We start from the raw sequence: 19,956 nt of genomic DNA, 5'->3' as shown, positions 1-19,956 counted from the left end.
TTCCAATAAAACCTACCACCCGTCTGTTAAACACATGATCCTAGTAAATAATGATTATAATCAGGCAGGGAAAGGCAGCTCCGGTCCTTGGGGGCCTGAGTGAAATTTTGTTCTGTTCAGCGTTTTAAACCTGGGAAACAAACCAGGTGTATGTACACCATGAGCGATCATATTCCTGGCAATAAAAAATGAAAAGCAGTAGACATCAAGTACCTGAGTTTCCCTTTACTGACTGAGATCATATACAGTCTACACACGGTACCGATAATACATTTTTAGTTGGGTTGTATCTCTGGTTGTGTTTGGTTAGAAGAGACACTGGCTGCATCTCCTGAATATCTAGCTCTAATGTACATCCTTTTCTCTTTGGAAGTGAAAGGGCTGGGAGTGGAATTCAGGCAGGGGGGAAAACAGTTACCTCCTAAGGCCCCTGACTCTTTAATGGGACCGGGTCAGCCCACCCTGGAGAGGCACAGCAGGACAAAGGACCCTCACTGGCAGGGACAGGTGCTACACATGCATGCACATACCATGCCAAAAGACCGCCACTTCTACAGCACAAAACACAGGGGAGAAAGGCTGATTCCACGCTCTGCCTGTACTGCCTGAGTATCTGTGTCATGTCTGGAGGAAAGGAAGCAGGATTACATGCTTATAATCCCTGGTAATGTATAGTACACTACTTTTGATTAGGCTCCATAGGGAACAGGGTATCATTTGGAATGTACCCCGGGTCTGGGAGAACAACAGTCAGTAATATCAATGATTGATTTATTTCTTAACTCTGATTTGACAGCTATTCTTTTCATTGTGAGTTAACTGTGTATTAATGTTTAGATAGCGGGTCAAGGATGTTTGAGAGGCCGGTAGAAAGGTAAACAGGGGAGACAGATTTCCTATAAGCCCTGAGATGAGATTAGCTAACTGGGTTTTCAGCGGACGTGAAGTGTTCTCAGAGGAACTGGGTTGAAGGGTCAAAAGTTTAAGGTGGTTACAGGCCAAAGGCATTTCTTACCTGTCAATGTGTACCCACTGAATAGTCTACATCCTAGGTGGCATGGCACTGATAAACACCTGATAAGTCACACTACTAGCCTGGTACCACACCTGTATGAGGTTTAGCTAGCTGTACTGACAATCGTTACCAGGCTATACATACTACCTCACCCTTTGGTCACAGTTTGAGCTGTAACTGTATTTCCATGCTTTGTGACTGACAGGCAAGGCAGTGTGCTCGCAATGCTGGTACGAAAACCACAGTGTCAGTTTAATACAGTCACACTACAGACTGGATCAGAAATTTGTTCTAGAATGTAACAAAATATCAAACAGATCATTCCAAATGTATAGAAGTAAAGTTCCTCTTGGCATGAACTTAAGTTTTGGCATGTTCTGTGTCTTGGTATAGAACACTGTCATTGTTCTAGTTCATTTACAACCAAAACAACAGTTGACATGCCTTAATACATCCCCAGTCATGACATTCGACATCATCGTGTTCTCAGAGCCGTGGCCTAAGGCCTCAACAAGGCGTCTGACTGACAACCAGGATCCTCTCCCTCCTGCATATCAGTTGTTCGGGTGGATTGGTTCATATGGGTTCATGTATAGAATGACACACACACAGAAGGGGCAGGTAGGAAAGGGGGAAATACCTACTTATTATTGTTATCTTGAATGGAATCCTGATTCTGTCTGCATGGCGTCAAGAATCAGATTAAGACAAGAGGAAACCATAGCCTGAAGATACTGTCTGACAAGCTGCCTAACCCCCTCACTAGTGACGTCAGGAGCTGTAACCTGATCAACACAAAGTGGGCAAGGGGTAAAACAGTGAGGCACCTCCCCAGGGCATCCTGAATCAGGTGCTGAGGGGGTTTAAGGTGCCAGGATACGATGAGATGGAAGGATGGAGAGATAGTTCTGGAGAGACAGGGCTGATGTCAGCCTATAGATAAAGGAGGTGGTGATAATGGAATGAGCTCTGTTAGATAAACTAAGGAGGAGAGATAGAAAGGCCTGTCTGTTGAAGGAGGAGAAGAGCAGTACTGTAGATTGATTACCTGTCAGGTTGTACCTACAGGAGGGAATAAGGTGTGATTCGGAACGCACCACAGATCACTGTGTGTTAGAGTGTGTGTGAGAATCTTAGGTTCATACGGACTGTGTATTGTCTAGAAACTTTCCCCCCACTACATCAAGACTTCCTGCTGAATAGAACCCTGTTTCACTGTGGAACTATGACATTCTGAAAAGGACTAGAGGTGAGCTACATTCCATGGCTGTTATAAAGGGGTACAGACTATTATAGGGCTGTTATACAGGGTTACAGACTATTATAGGGGTGTTAAACAGGGCTGTTATACAGGGTTACAGACTATTATAGGGCTGTTATACAGTGCTGTTATACAGGATTACAGACTATTATAGGGCTGTTATACAGGGTTACAGACTATTATAGGGCTGTTATACAGGGCTGTTATACAGGGTTACAGACTACGGCTGTTATACAGGGCTGTTATACAGGGTTACAGACTATTATAGGGCTGTTATACAGGGGTACAGACTATTATAGGGCTGTTATACAGGGTTACAGACTATTATAGGGCTGTTATACAGGGCTGTTATACAGGGGTACAGACTATTATAGGGCTGTTATACAGGGTTACAGACTAGGGCTGTTATACAGGGCTGTTATACAGGGTTACAGACTATTATAGGGCTGTTATACAGTGCTGTTATACAGGATTACAGACTATTATAGGGCTGTTATACAGGGCTGTTATACAGGGTTACAGACTATTATAGGGATGTTATACAGGGTTACAGACTATTATAGGGATGTTATACAGGGTTACAGACTATTATAGAGCTGTTATACAGGGTTACAGACTATTATAGAGCTGTTATACAGGGCTGTTATACAGGGTTACAGACTATTATAGGGATGTTATACAGGGTTACAGACTATTATAGGGATGTTATACAGGGTTACAGACTATTATAGGGCTGTTATACAGGGTTACAGACTATTATAGAGCTGTTATACAGGGCTGTTATATAGGGTTACAGACTATTATATGGGCTGTTATACAGGGTTACAGACTATTATAGGGATGTTATACAGGGTTACAGACTATTATAGAGCTGTTATACAGGGCTGTTATATAGGGTTACAGACTATTATATGGGCTGTTATACAGGATTACAGACTATTATAGGGATGTTATACAGGGTTACAGACTATTATAGAGCTGTTATACAGGGCTGTTATATAGGGTTACAGACTATTATATGGGCTGTTATACAGGGTTACAGACTATTATAGGGCTGTTATACAGGGCTGTTATACAGGGTTACAGACTATTATAGGGATATTATACAGGGTTACAGACTATTATAGGGCTGTTATACAGGGCTGTTATACAGGGTTACAGACTATTATAGGGCTGTTATACAGGGTTACAGACTATTATAGAGCTGTTATACAGGGCTGTTATATAGGGTTACAGACTATTATAGAGCTGTTATACAGGGTTACAGACTATTATAGGGCTGTTATATAGGGGTACAGACTATTATATGGGCTGTTATATAGGGGTACAGACTATTATAGAGCTGTTATACAGGGTTACAGACTATTATAGGGCTGTTATACAGGGCTGTTATACAGGGTTACAGACTATTATAGGGATGTTATACAGGGTTACAGACTATTATAGGGATGTTATACAGGGTTACAGACTATTATAGGGATGTTATACAGGGTTACAGACTATTATAGGGATGTTATACAGGGTTACAGACTATTATAGGGCTGTTATACAGGGTTACAGACTATTATAGAGCTGTTATACAGGGCTGTTATATAGGGTTACAGACTATTATATGGGCTGTTATACAGGATTACAGACTATTATAGGGATGTTATACAGGGTTACAGACTATTATAGAGCTGTTATACAGGGCTGTTATATAGGGTTACAGACTATTATATGGGCTGTTATACAGGGTTACAGACTATTATAGGGCTGTTATAGAGGATTACAGACTATTATAGGGCTGTTATACAGGGCTGTTATACAGGGTTACAGACTATTATAGGGATGTTATACAGGGTTACAGACTATTATAGGGCTGTTATACAGGGCTGTTATACAGGGTTACAGACTATTATATGGGCTGTTATACAGGGCTGTTATACAGGGTTACAGACTACTATAGGGCTGTTGTACAGGGTTACAGGCTGTTATACAGGGGTACAGACTATTATAGGGCTGTTATACAGGGTTACAGACTATTATAGAGCTGTTATACAGGGCTGTTATATAGGGTTACAGACTATTATAGAGCTGTTATACAGTGCTGTTATACAGGATTACAGACTATTATAGGGCTGTTATACAGGGTTACAGACTATTATAGGGCTGTTATACAGGGCTGTTATACAGGGTTACAGACTAGGGCTGTTATACAGGGCTGTTATACAGGGTTACAGACTATTATAGGGATGTCATACAGGGTTACAGACTATTATAGGGCTGTTATACAGGGCTGTTATATAGGGTTACAGACTATTATAGAGCTGTTATACAGGGCTGTTATATAGGGTTACAGACTATTATAGGGCTGTTATACAGGGTTACAGACTATTATAGAGCTGTTATACAGGGCTGTTATATAGGGTTACAGACTATTATAGGGCTGTTATACAGGGTTACAGACTATTATAGAGCTGTTATACAGGGCTGTTATATAGGGTTACAGACTATTATATGGGCTGTTATACAGGGTTACAGACTATTATAGGGCTGTTATACAGGGTTACAGACTATTATAGGGCTGTTATACAGGGCTGTTATACAGGATTACAGACTATTATAGGGCTGTTATACAGGGTTACAGACTATTATAGGGCTGTTATACAGGGCTGTTATACAGGATTACAGACTATTATAGGGCTGTTATACAGGGGTACAGACTAGTATAGGGCTGTTATACAGGGCTGTTATACAGGCTTACAGACTAGGGCTGTTATACAGGGCTGTTATACAGGGTTACAGACTATTATAGGGCTGTTATACAGTGGTACAGACTATTATAGAGCTGTTATACAGGGCTGTTATATAGGGTTACAGACTATTATAGGGCTGTCATACAGGGTTACAGACTATTATAGGGCTGTTATACAGGGCTGTTATACAGAATTACAGACTATTATAGGGCTGTTATACAGGGTTACAGACTATTATAGGGCTGTTATACAGGGCTGTTATACAGGGTTACAGACTATTATAGGGCTGTTATACAGGGTTACAGACTATTATAGGGCTGTTATACAGGGCTGTTATATAGGGTTACAGACTATTATAGGGCTGTTATACAGGGTTACAGACTATTATAGGGCTGTTATACAGGGCTGTTATACAGGGTTACAGACTATTATAGGGCTGTTATACAGGGTTACAGACTATTATAGGGCTGTTATACAGGGCTGTTATACAGGGTTACAGACTACTATAGGGCTGTTGTACAGGGTTACAGGCTGTTATACAGGGGTACAGACTATTATAGGGCTGTTATACAGGGTTACAGACTATTATAGGGCTGTTATATATGGTTACAGACTATTATAGGGCTGCAGACTATTATAGGGCTGTTATACAGGGTTACAGACTATTATAGGGCTGTTATACAGGATTACAGACTATTATAGGGCTGTTAAACAGGGGTACAGACTATTATAGGGCTGTTATACAGGGTTACAGACTATTATAGGGCTGTTATACAGGGTTACAGACTATTATAGGGCTGTTATACAGGGCTGTTATACAGGGGTACAGACTATTATAGGGCTGTTATACAGGGTTACAGACTATTATAGGGCTGTTATACAGGGGTACAGACTATTAAACCGTTAAAGCTTTAGTTTAGCATCCCAACAGCTACTCTGACACCAAGGAACAGTAGGGGGAAGGAGCTACTGTACAGCAAAGAGCCATCTCAAGCATGTAACCCCTTCCTCATGTGGCAGCCAGGTCTCTCTCTCTCTCTCTCACACACACACACACACACACACACACACACACACACACACACCACACACCACACACCACACACCACACACCACACACACACACACACACACACACACACACACACACACGTGTGCCTGCCTCTGTTCCCAAGGAGGCTACAAGAGAACCTGCAACCCAATCTGAGTAATGCAGTCGGAACACTTATCATTCACTAAACTCTCTATCCCACAGGTTGAAATATGTGACATAATTTCCTGCCAGTTTCAGTCAACACACAGGGAAAATGTGACCAAGAACGTCACTACGGTCTGAGACTCAGTGGCTGAGAAACTATTTGGACGTTAAACAGGGAATACATAAATACATGCCCCAAAGTATTCGGGATACTTGAATTGGAGATCTATGTGTTGTGTTTCTATTCTAAAAAAACAGGTTGTTTAAAATAAGAGATAACACAAAACCATGCTCGCAAACAGACGAATATGTCATACAGTCTATGTACTGCATTTGATTGATATCCTCCAGAACGTCATGGTTCTTGTCTTGACTAGGGAGTGGAGCTCAACTATCATTTACTTTCCTGTCCAAGGCAGATTTATGAGAGGGACTGTTAGAGAGATATGTTTGGTAAGAGGGGAGTCATCCTGTCTAGATTGTCCACCCTGTGAGAGAACATCTGGTGAATCCTCACTCAGTCTGAGATAGTAGGTCAAACCAGGGCTGTGTCTAAAATGGCACCCTACTCCCTACATAGTGCACTACTTTTGACCAGGGCCCATAGGGTTCTGAGCAAATTAAGTGTACTATATAGGGAATAGGGTGCCATTTGGGACATGTACAAAAGTAGTGCACAATTTCGGGAAAGGGGTGTCATTTGAGATGCCCAACTGGTGTAGATCTAACCATGTTTAATGTATCTTAATGATGTGCATAGACAAGGTTTTCTTTCTGTCTACAGGCCTCCTCCAATACTGTTCTGACTCAAACTCCAGCAGCGAGGTTCTGGAATGCTGTGGAGAGTTGCTTCGACCCAATTAGCTCTGTTTCAAACTGACGTTTTGATGGTGCGTGTGTGTGCAGACAGAAAGTTTTGATGGTGCGTGTGTGTGCAGACAGAAAGTTTTGATGGTGCGTGTGTGTGCAGACAGAAAGTTTTGATGAAAGTTTGAAACGGAAGATTCAGCGATTATACCAAGGGATTTTCAAATCGACTGTTCCCTGCCTGTCACCCTTCACAGCGTTGCTTCCTTTAGATGTCAAGGACACACACACACACACCCACACACACATACACACACGGTCTATAGGGAGAAGGTAGATAGGGAACTAGTCAGGCAGATATGCAAGAAAGCAATGGTCAAGAGGTGCTGTTGAAGTAAGGCTGTTTGTTAGATAGGAGGTACAGGAGACTATCAGATGTGGATATGAGCCTTGCAATAAGGGCTTCCTTTCATGAGACACACAGGGTAAATGTCACCCTACCCCTTACATAGTGATCTACTTTGGACCAAAGCACATTGCACACATGTACATTGGTTTCATTCAGTTGGTACTACATCATCTGTGTACCTCATGCTTCCCTGTATCAGTCAGCATAGCAACAATACGTCATTTATCATACCAATTATTTTTTCTTTCATAAGTTCATTCAAAGTTTACGGTTTGCTCCTCATCTAACCAATACATAAACAAAACCACATTCAATAGAGGGAAGCCTGTTTCTATTGGTAAAGTCATGAATTCACTTTGCCTGAGGAGGGTTCTTCTCTTCCACTCTTCGTGTATAGGTGTGTGTGTTTGTGTACCTTTTGAAGGTCCCCTGATCTATCTGTTCTAGACATTTCATGAATAATATTCATGTGTAAATGTACCTTTTTACACACCATCTCAACTGTCTCCTTTGCTTATAAGCAACTTTTAAAAGTCTGCTAACATTGTTGTCTTAACATTATCTTCCAGAGGTGACAGTTGTAAAAAAACACATTCCCATTGTAATAAATGTCCGAAATGGCACCCTATTCCCTATAGAGGGAACTAACCTGGTCGAAAGTAGTGCCCTACGTAGGGAATAGGGTTCCATTTGGGACGCATGCCTAGTCAAGAGTGATATTAACACTTTCCTCAGCTGATAACTGCTATCCTGTCCTCCAGGCGAGCATTTGAAAGGTCAAAGTTGAAAAGCGAAGGGTCATCTTACCATCATCCAGGTCAGGTATGATGGTGACCCTGGCAGTGTGGTACTCCTGTCCCAGACAGCCTCCCATGGGCATACTGAGGGTAACGTTGAAGCTCTCCTCCTCTTCATACAGAGAGTCATCTATGATCACCACACGACAGGACTTCTCCATCTCGCCCTTGTCAAAGCGCAGGACACTGTTGTGTTCCTCAGGTCTGGATATGTAATCAGAGTAGGACAGGACTGTAGTGGGGATGGTCCCTGTAGCTGTGGCTGTAGGAGAGAGGAAAGGAGAGATGGATGAGAAGAGAAGGAGAGATGGAGAGGACTCTAGCAGGGACATTACCTGAAGCTCTGTGTGTGTGTGTGTGTGTGTGTGTGTGTGTGTGTGTGTGTGTGTGCACGTGCGTGCGTGCGGACCGTACCTTGCTGTGTGTAGCAGATGACCATGAGTTCCTGTGTGATGTCACCACTCCTGCGTACTGGAATCAGCAGCTCCCCAATGTCCTCCTCTACAGGGTAGACTGCAGACGGGATGAACACTGTCGACTCTGGGGGGACAGGGAAAGAAAGGGGGGGGGGAGTGAGACAAAGCGAGAGAGGCGGGGGAGTGAGACAGAGCGAGAGAGGCAGGGGGAGTGAGACAGAGCGAGAGAGGCATGGGGGGGGGTGAGACAGAGCGAGAGAGGCAGGTGGGGTGAGACAGAGCGAGAGAGGCAGGTGGGGTGAGACAGAGCGAGAGAGGCAGGTGGGGTGAGAGAGCGAGAGAGGCAGGTGGGGTGAGACAGAGCGAGAGAGTCAGAGGGGGGAGACAGAGAGATAAACCCTCACATCCTTTCTCACTGCGTACGTACTTAATACACAAGCTACACTGATGAGAAGAGGGTACAACAATGCGTTGAATATTTCTGTCTGAGTTACAGTATGTTGCTGCTGGTGCTCTGGTCCAGGCTCCTCTCTGAGGGCTTAACAGAGTTCTATAAAGGATGTGTTGACCCAGTGAACAGAGGCAGACTATCAGAACACATAGTCTGCATCGCAAATGGCACCCTATTCCTTTTATAGTACACTCCCTTTGACCTGAGCCCTATGCAGGTCCTGGTCAAAAGTAGGGCACTATATTGGGAATAGGGCGTCATTTAGGATCCATCCAGAGGATATGATGTCTAACATCAGTGGTTGGCACAGACAACTACCCAGAAGCCTCTCTGACAGTTGACGCACAGGGACCAATCAGGGAAATACATATACATTTAGTGAATTGTTAATAGGAAAAGTCCAGCTTCCGTGCTGTAGACTTTGCATGCGAAGAACAGTAAAAGTGGGCCTGGATAATAAACCTGACGTGTCTTGATTCTGTTAGCAAGCAGAGACCTGTTCAAACCATTGGTCTTTTTTACAGTCTGTTATAAAGTCACTCCCCCTGTCCTCTCCTCTCCTCTCCTTATCTCTCCTCTCCTCCTTTATTCTGCATAGCATGACTGTGTCTAAGTTACTTGACCTGAGATATATTCCAGAGGCCTACACTAAGAAGTACCTACCTCACATAGACATCACTGTTACGTTTTTTCTTCTTAAAACCTATTCTTTACTCTAATTGTGAATCTGGACGTCTGTGCTAATAAGGTGCCAGCAGGGCCAGAACTCTCAAAATCCCAACAGTCATACCTGACCAATTACTGACTGACCAGGACACTGGACCAATGGCTCCCTGCCCTGCCCAGCCCTGTTGTAGACAAGTAGATGTTCTATCTCCTACTCAGGCTGGCAGAACCTTCAAGCTTATAGCCCTTAATACTAGCTCCTGCCAAGGCATAACATACTTTAAGCTCCAAGCTGACAGGCCTTAATGTGGATAGTTTCTCCCCTCTCTCTCTCTCTGACTAAACTTGAACTCTTCTGAGTTGAAGAGATTCACATTTAAAGGAGCTGCTAGAAACTGGGTCAGTTGTAAGACAAGTCCCAAATGCCACCCTATTCCCATAGGGCTCTGGTCAAAAGTAGTGCACTAAAAACGGAATAGGGTGCCATTTGAGAAACAGGCATACTCTGAGAAGCTGGGAAATCATGGAAATCTAAAATAGTATGGTCAGGAAGCAGAATGATATTTTAGTGTGTAATGTTAAAATCTTAATATTGATAGCTGCAAGTTATAATTTCCCTCAAGGGACTAGAGTGTTTTGTGAGACAAACAGTACAATCCTCCATATATTTTAACCAATGTAAGTTGTTGACAGAATATTCCTCCTCTCACACAGAGGGACCCCAGAGGGGGAAGGAGAGGAAAGGCATAATTTATATGTAAATTATGCAAGAGCTTCCCTCCCTCAGCCTTCCAACTACAGTATCACAGGGGAATGAATGGCTGAGCTGCTGTTTTTAAAAACCTTGTTTGTCTGAACTGTATTTAGATACTTTAACTACGTCACTAATAGCATCCTATTCCCTATGTGGTGCCCTACTTTCGATCAGTACCAATAGGGAATATGGTGCCATTTGGGACACAGCCCTTGTGTAAACAACATGAGAGCCCTGGGAAGGCTCCAGTCTAGTGTTCTCCATCCATACCCTGGACCTGACCCTAACCCTGGGATTCTCCATACCCAATTTAACCGTATTTGTTTATTTACCTTTCTGGAGAAAACAACTTCCCATATATATTAGTGTTGCAGTGTTGCTGATCACTATATCTAACCTGGGGTTGGAAAACTCCAGAAACCGTCCCAGAATTACCACGTTTTGGGTTGGAAGATTCCTGGAATCAGGAGTGATTGAGGGAATAAGCAGGAAATGTGGGAATTGTGCAACCTTAATCCAAGTATTACACCCATGTTGGTTTCCATGATGTGACCAATATGATAGTATCCTGTCTCCCTTTACTCAGGCAGGTAGGCTAAGCCCAGCTCTAAAACTTGACTCTCATCATGATTTCATGCTGTGGATATGCTCTGGGGCCAAGCCAGGGATTGATAAGAGGCAGAGAGCAGCTTCACTAACATGAGACACACTAATGAGGCTGAGAAAGGTCCATGTTTTGTTATCCACTGACCTGGATGTTCTCACCCACCTAATATAAAACCCTGCCTCTCCCATAGAGATAACCTCAGGCCAATCATCTCTGCTAAGACTGATGAATAACCTACCTGTAGTAATGGCTTATCAAGCATTAGTCATTTGAACACTACACTGTTTAGACTGTTAAAACAAGCTACTCTGGAACATGGACCTGTAGTACATACCATCAGCTGGGTCGAGGATCTCCACAGTGCCTGTGTCAGGGAACTCCAGGGCAGCCATGACAGGTTCTGACAGAACAATCTGGAAGGCCTCAGACTGCTCGTACACTCCATCCTGCAAGATCCTCACCCTCCATGTAGCCGTGCTCTGACCTGGGTTAAACTGGACCTGCTTCTGGGCTTTACCACGGAAGTCCTTATCCTTCTCCGCTGTACCATCTCTGGTGCCGATGCCTGGGCGAGGGGGGAGGAGATGAGAGAGGGGAGGAGGAGGAAGAGGAAATTATTAGGACCTAGAAGCAATAAACATAAAAAGTTATTATAATATGGGATTCAACAATATAAGGTCAAAAGGTAGCATCCAGATATAATAACCTGTCAACAACTGAGAACAGAGCCCAGTCAGAGATGGGGTCAGAGAAGCAGTCAGTGTTAGATGATGTGATGTGTCAGCTAGCAGATGGCCCTGAAGTGGACCGGGAGGAGGGAGTATGGTAATCACAGAATGGTAATCAGGATGTCTTGACAGCAGAGCCTATTCCCTCTGCTGTCACTCAATCTGGCCCCTAGTGGTCTGACTGAACACAGAGGACACTGTAATATATGTCAATCTTACCAAGGTCAATTACCTACCATGCCACATTGGGAGATAGTTTTGCTTCCTTTCAATAAAGCTTAATTGTGTCAAGGTAATCTATATTGTGGATAAAGCTGAATCAACTTAAAACAAGGTTGTCTATGCAGGTAGTGTAGAAGTATTGGTAGATTGACATTGTTGTTACTGCCCAGCCTACTGAGTCTAGCCTGCCCAGCTGGCTGGTGATAGTTTGTGCCAGTGTTGTTTGATCAGACCTGCTGTCACAGGGCTGGTGACGATGGCAGGCCTCCTGCTGCTCAGCTAGCTACACAGCCACAATGAAGTGTTACACACACACGCTCCCCGCGCTAGCTCCCAGCAGGAGGTCCCCAGTAAATAGATGAAAGCAGCCAAGCAGACCCCATGGCTGAGCTAGACCAACAAAAATAGAAATAAATAATAATAATAACAAAAAAACTAATACATGAAGAAGCAGATACTTTCCACGCTTCCTCTGAACAGAGAGAGAAGAGCAAGAGAGAGAGCGAGAGAGAGTGAGAGAGATAGAGAGAGAAAGAGATTCAAGTGAGGAAGAGAAAAGACAACAGTAAAGAGTTTCAACGGTGCACAGATGGAGGCAAAAACGTACGAGTTGGGGTTTTGGACCATTTCATTCTTTGAAGAAATGAAGGTGAAAGTGAGCTTTGATACGCCTGCATCGAGAAGGGAAATGGGCCCTGTAAGTGTTCATAGGGCTCCTACAGTTCTTGCTGACATGTGTTCATAGATAACATGGATGAGCTCAACAGAGCCAGGATATTACTGGCAAGATGGCACCAACAGACATGGCAGCTCTGCTTCTAGCTCCTAAGCAACTTTGCAGTATTTTGTTTTTTTGTGTGTTATTTCTTACATTATTAGCCCAGAAAGTTTGTGTTATTATATACAGCCGGAAATAACTTTTGTATATCAGAGCGACGATAACTCACCAGCATTACAAACCGGAATACGACTTTCCCGAATTGGATCCTTTGTTCGTACACCCCAGGGCAATTGAACTTATCCCAGAGGCTGCTCCAAGACGCCACCGGTGGAGAAGAGGTATTCAGAGAGGACTTCTAGTCCGACTCTGGAAGCGTGCACACCATCCACCACTTCCGAATATATTACTCGCTAATGTTCAGTCTCTGAACAATAAAGTAGATGAGCTCAGGGCGAGGATCTCCTTCCAGAGAGACATCAGGGACTGTAGCATACTGTTTCACGAAATCATGGCTCTCTCCGGATATAGTGTCCGCGTCCACACACCCAGCTGAGTTCTCAGTACATCGCACAGACAGGAATAAAGAACTCTCCGGGAATAAGAAAGACGGGGTTGTATGTTTCATGATTAACTACTCATAGTGTGATTGTGATAACATACAGAAACTCAAGTCCTTTTGTTCATCCGGCCTAGAATACCTCACAATCAAATGCCGACCATATTACCTCCCAAGATAATTATCTTCGGTTAGTCACAGCCGTGTATATTCCCCCTCAAGCCGATACCCCGACCGTCCTGGACTGGAAACCACATATCCTGAGACCGCATTTATTGTAGCTGGGGATTTTAACCAAGCAAATTTGAGGAAAATGATACCGAAGTTCTATCAACAGATTGACTGCAGTACCCTCGACTGCTACTCCAACTTCCTCATCCTCTCTCCCTTCGACAAATAAGATCATGACTCCATTTTGCTCATCCCTTCCAATAGGCAGAAACCCAAACAGGATGTACCCGTGTTAAGATCTATTCACCGCTGGTCTGACCAATCGGAATCCATGCTTCAAGATTGTTTTGAACATTGGGACTGGGATATGTATACACTGACACGGTGACGGAGTTCATCAGGAAGTGTATAGCGGATGTTGTTCCCACTGTGACTATTAAAATCTCAGGAGGCTGAAGAAATTCGTCTTGGCCCCTAAGACCCTCACAAACTTTACAGATGCACTATTGAGAGCATCCTGTCGGGTAGGATATTACTGGCAAGATGGCACCAACAGACATGGCAACTCTGCTTCTAGCTCCTAAGCAACTTTGCAGTATTTTGTTTTTTTGTGTGTTATTTCTTACATTATTAGCCCAGAAAGTTTGTGTACCACCTGGTACGGTGGTACGGCAACTGCACTGCCCGCAACCGCAGGGCTCTCCAGAGGGTGGTGCAGTCTGCCCAATGCATCACCGAGGGCACACTGCCTGCCCTCCAGGACACCTACAGCACCCGATGTCACAGGAAGGCCAAAAAGATCATCAAGGACATCAACCCCCGAGCCATGGCCTGTTCACCCCGCTACCATCCAGAAAGAGGTCAGTACAGATGCATTAGAAGCTGTTTTTCAGTCTCTCAGATCCAGCTTTATCTCAAGGCCATCAGACTGTTTAATAGCCATTACTAGCCGGCTACCATCCGGTTACTCAACCCTGCACCTTCGAGGCTGCTGTCCTATATACATAGACATGGAATCACTGGTCACTTTAATAATGGAACCCTGGTAACTTTAATAATGTTTACATACTGCTTTTTTATTTTACCTTTATTTAACTAGTTGAATCAGTTGAATCAGCAATACAAAATTGGGTTTAATTATGTATTTACTAAATACCTAACTAAATCACACAGAATTACACATACACATAATTAATCATAACTTGATTACAAATTACGTCAAAGGAAAACGTCCCTAGCGGGCGAAACAGATATGACAGCTTGTTACACAAAAGAAAAGGGGCTGTTTTGAGTGAAAGAGCGGGAAGACTGAGGAACAAAGGGTGAAGCTGTGCTATCGTAAATTCAGTATCTTGTGCATTCTAAATTACCGCCCATTTGGAAAAGGAAAATGTAATAAATATTTACTCTGAGCTGCGCTTCAGTAGGTTGGTGGTAGATGGAAGGCCGTGTTGCCAAACAGAGTCCTTTGAAGAATGTTTCTGGTGGTCAATTGGATACGTTGTAGTAACGTCATTGTGTGATAGACGGGATACTCTGTCTGTTCCTTCCTAACCCTCATTTGCAGCTGCTGTTGATAACTTAACGGCTAGGAGGTATCACTTCTGTAGTGAATAAGAGTTCGAAGTTCATACCATTCGCAACCAAAGCTCACGCTGATGTTGGCTTCGTTCTGTAGTTATTATCTGAACCATTCTGACATCAGACCGTCGTCCTCACATCCCCGGAACAGGAGGTTATATTGTCGTCAAGGCTTTATATCGGAAGGGAGAAGAGGGCGTGTTTGAAAAGATTTATAGCCCATGTCCCTCCACAGGGGCGGGCCACTGATTGAGCAGAGCCCTACCTTATGTAAACCCAAATCTCACATTTTAGAAGCTAAAATCACATTTCATCCCATCATGAATAATTTAATATTCAAACATTTAAATTTAACAACAATTCCATGTGAATCCGATAACTCTGATGTGTAGACTTTCCACTGTAGAGTTTATGTCATCATATCATTGATGAGAATGTCTCAGATGACAACCGAACTGACATCATATTCATTACGTACCACCGCATATGTTCAATTGGTCGGATTACCAGAATATAGTTCATTTCCCCCCACCTTCTGATGTTCCCAGAATCTCTATGTTAACAAGCTACACCCGCAATTACATCTGATAAATTCAGTGAGAGAAAAAAGTATTTGATCCCCTGCTGATTTTGTACGTTTGCCCACTGACAGAAATGAAATGATCAGTCTATAATTTTAATGGTAGGTTTATTTGAACAGTGAGAGACAGAATAACAACAAAACAATTCTGAAAAACACATGTTAAAATTGATTTGCATTTTAATGAGGGAAATACATATTTGACCCCCTCTCAATCAGAAAGATTTCTGGCTCCCAGGTGTCTTTTATACAGGTAACGAGCTGAGATTAGGAGCACACTCTTAAAGGGAGTGCTCCTAATCTCAGTTTGTCACCTGTATAAAAGACACCTGTCCACAGAAGCAATCAATCAGATTCCAAACTCTCCACCATGGCCAAGACCAAAGAGCTCTCCAAGGATGTCAGGGACAAGATTGTAGACCTACACAAGGCTGGAATGGGCGACAAGCAGGTTGGTGAAAAGGTGACAACAGTTGGTGCGATTATTCGCAAATGGAAGAAACACAAAAGAACTGTCAGTCTCCCTCGGCCTGGGGCTCCATGCAAGATCTCACCTCATGGAGTTGCAATGATCATGAGAATGGTGAGGAATCAGCCCAGAACTACACTGGAGGATCTTGTCAATGATCTCAAGGCAGCTGGGACCATAGTCACCAAGAAAACAATTGGTAACACACTACGCCGTGAAGGACTGAAATCCTGCAGCGCCTGCAAGATTCCCCTGCTCAAGAAAGCACATAAAACCAAAATGGAGCTCTTTGGCATCAACTCAATTCGCCGTGTTTTGGAGGAGGAATGCTGCCTATGACCCCAAGAACACCATCCCCACCGTCAAACATGGTGGAAACATTATGCTTTGGGGGTGTTTTTCTGCTAAGGGGGCAGGACAACTTCACCGCATCAAAGGGACGATGGACGGGGTCATGTACCGTCGAATCTTGGGTGAGAACCTCCTTCCCTCAGCCAGGGCATTGAAAATGAGTCGTGGATGGGTATTCCAGCATGAAAATGACCCAAAACACACGGCCAAGGCAACAAAGGAGTGGCTCAAGAAGAAGCACATTAAGGTCCTGGAGTGGCCTAGCCAGTCTCCAGACCTTAATCCCATAGAAAATCTGTGGAGGGAGCTGAAGGTTCGAGTTGCCAAACGTCAGCCTCGGAAACTTAATGACTTGGAGAAGATCTGCAAAGAGGAGTGGGACAAAATCCCTCCTGAGATGTGTGCAAACCTGGTGACCAACTACAAGAAACGTCTTACCTCTGATTGCCAACAAGGGTTTTGCCACCAAGTACCACCAAGTCATGTTTTGCAGAGGGGTCAAATACTTATTTCCCTCATTAAAAGGCAAATCAATTTATAACATTTTTGACATGCATTTTTCTGGATTTTTTGTTGTTATTCTGTCTCTCACTGTTCAAATAAACCTACCATTAAAATTATACACTGATCATTTCTTTGTCAGTGGACAAACATACAAAATCAGCAGGGGATCAAATACTTTTTTCCCCTCACTGTATGTGTATGTGACCAATAACATTTTATTTGATTTGTATATATATCACCGGTCTTCAAAGAGCAGAGAAGCGGGAAGGAAGGAGCACATTTGGCTCCCTAACTCTGTCTGAATCCCAAATGAAACCCTATCCCTACATAGTTCACTACTTTTTACCAGAGCCCTATATGGGTTCTGGTCAAAACTAGTGTACTATAAAGGGAATAGGATGCAATTTGGGAAGCAGGCTCTGTCTCTCACACAACAGAAGGAGGACTACAGCGCCCTGATCCTAGCAGCAGCTCTAGGCTGACATGTTTGCTTTAGCCTTTCAAGCAGCAGGCTAGCTCTACATAGATGCTAGACTAGCACTGCCCGTGATGCACACGACGCTACCGAACGCCTCACAACGTCCAATAAAAGAACCAGGCGTCCAGTTAAAAGTAGTGCACTATATAAGGAATAGGGTGCCATTTCAGACGCATCCTAGGTCTTGTCATCAGGGCTGGGATGGAGCAGACATCCTCTGTCTCCTCTCGGTGTGAAGCACTGGCCTGAGATCAGCACCCAGGCAGATGGGTAGTGGATCTGTCAGACTGATCTGAACCCTGTGAGCCTGCTTCATCTGAAGGTTTGTGTGTGCTTCTGGAGGTGTTCCTAAATGCACCCTATTCCCTATATAGTGGCCTACCATAGGTCTCTGGTTAAAAGTAGTGCACTATGTAGGGAATAGGGTGCCATTTGGGATGCATACCAAATATCTCCTGTTCTGTTCTGCCTAACCTCATATAAGCATGGAGAGACAAACTTTTTACTGATGCAATGATGTTCATCTGAGAAATATATCAATATACTCTCAAATACTATCACATTTAGGGGAGTGCCGTAGAAATCTTTTTAAATATATTTTAAAAACAGCTTCAGAAGTTTCCACTGTATGGAATTTAGTTATTTATCTTCATAATCAGAAATGCTAATCAGTTAACCCATTTAAAGGGTGATATAACCCTCTTCTTTGTGTTCTACAAGAAAAAGATTATTCCTTAGTTCCTTTACATTAATTGTCTCTTGAAGAGGGCAGACCCTTGAGATAGTCTAATGGTCATATTATTTGTATATCATCTGCGTATTTGTGCATATTATCTGCATACCCACTGAGGGAGAGCGAGATCATTAGCTAGCAGAGACACAGGGCTGCTTCCAAATTGGTACTCTATTCCATATATAATGCTGTACATTAGATCAGAGCCCTGTGGCCAACAATGGGCCCTGGTCAAAAGTAGTGCACTATATAGAGAATATTTCGGGCCATTTGGCATCCACACAGGGACAACGTAACACACCACAGCCTCAAAGCTAGCAAAGACACAGTGAGACACAGCTGGGGACAACTCAATACACCCGACCCATCTGATCTGACCTCACACTTCAGCTATTCAAACTAGCATAACTTTATTGACATCCCAAACATATAGCGATTCCAGACAAAAACAATGAAAACCATACCAGTGGTGCCAGTAGTAGTCAGACATAAAACCTTTGTTATAAACCCTGTGTATAAACTTTGTGATATAAAACTAAGGTTTACTGTTGTTATACACCATGTGTATAAACTTTGTGATATAAAACTAAGGTTTACTGTTGTTATACACCATGTGTATAAACTTTGTGATATAAAACTATGGTTTACTGTTGTTATACACCATGTGTATAAACTTTGTGATATAAAACTATGGTTTACTGTTGTTATACACCCTGTGTATAAACTTTGTTATAAACTAAGGTTTACTGTTGTTATAAACCCTGTGTATAAACTTTTTGATATAAAACTAAGATTTACTGTTGTTATACACCCTGTGTATAAACTTTGTTATAAACTAAGGTTTACTGTTGTTATAAACCCTGTGTATAAACTTTGTGATATAAAACTAAGGTTTACTGTTGTTATACACCCTGTGTATAAACTTTGTGATATAAAACTATGGTTTACTGTTGTTATACACCCTGTGTATAAACTTTGTTATAAACTATGGTTTACTGTTGTTATAAACCCTGTGTATAAACTTTGTGATATAAAACTATGGTTTACTGTTGTTATAAACCCTGTGTATAGACTTTGTGATATAAAACTAAGGTTTACTGTTGTTATACACCCTGTGTATAAACTTTGTGATATAAAACGATGGTTTACTGTTGTTATACACCCTGTGTATAAACTTTGTGATATAAAACTATGGTTTACTGTTGTTATACACCATGTGTATAAACTTTGTGATATAAAACTATGGTTTACTGTCCCATCTTTTGTTGCACTGTGTTTACTCCCTATTCAGTCCAGGACAGTAAAATTTAAGGAATGTTCACAGAGAGAAGCATCTAACTCGGCGACAGCGGGCGTCTTTCTGACGACCACCAACTCTGCGTAACCTCTCCTGTGAGCCCTTGCTGTCCCCAGGAGGGTCGTCCTGTCTGATTGGCTAAAATAACAAATCCTGCCCTGAGGAGAGGAGTCAGGGGTGAAAGGTTGTTTACTGTATGACCCTGAAGTTTTCTGTCCCTCCCCTGCTCTGTCTGAGTCAAGAGATTGGCCCTCCATTATTCTTGGTGTGTGTCCCAAATGGCACCTTTCCATTTGATCTCCAAGGCTATGTCCCAAATGGCATATAGAGTGCACTACTTTTGTCAGGACATCCATTAACATCCCTTTCCTTTAGAATATGTGAAAATTGGACAAGGAGTGATTGGACCATGAGCGACAGTTGGCTCTTAGATCTGGGGGCAGGTG

The 19,956-nt window shown here is 43.0% G+C and overlaps 1 protein-coding gene across 1 annotated transcript in view; it reads right to left on the bottom strand.

Annotated features, from left to right (window-relative positions):
- The window catches only part of LOC139382442 (FRAS1-related extracellular matrix protein 2-like), a 99,882-nt gene that overhangs the window by 32,742 nt on the left and 47,184 nt on the right, over positions 1–19,956 (bottom strand). Inside the window, exons 6-8 of the mRNA XM_071126493.1 lie at positions 11,454–11,684; positions 8,640–8,765; positions 8,236–8,487 (exon numbers count right to left, since the gene is read on the bottom strand). Coding sequence (XP_070982594.1) covers positions 8,236–8,487; positions 8,640–8,765; positions 11,454–11,684 — 609 coding nt within the window. The remainder of the gene's footprint in view (positions 1–8,235; positions 8,488–8,639; positions 8,766–11,453; positions 11,685–19,956) is intronic.

Source organism: Oncorhynchus clarkii, chromosome 24, assembly GCF_045791955.1.
Source record: "Oncorhynchus clarkii lewisi isolate Uvic-CL-2024 chromosome 24, UVic_Ocla_1.0, whole genome shotgun sequence".
In the NCBI taxonomy this organism is placed as follows: domain Eukaryota; kingdom Metazoa; phylum Chordata; class Actinopteri; order Salmoniformes; family Salmonidae; genus Oncorhynchus; species Oncorhynchus clarkii.
This window is presented reverse-complemented; position numbering and strand designations above follow the sequence as displayed.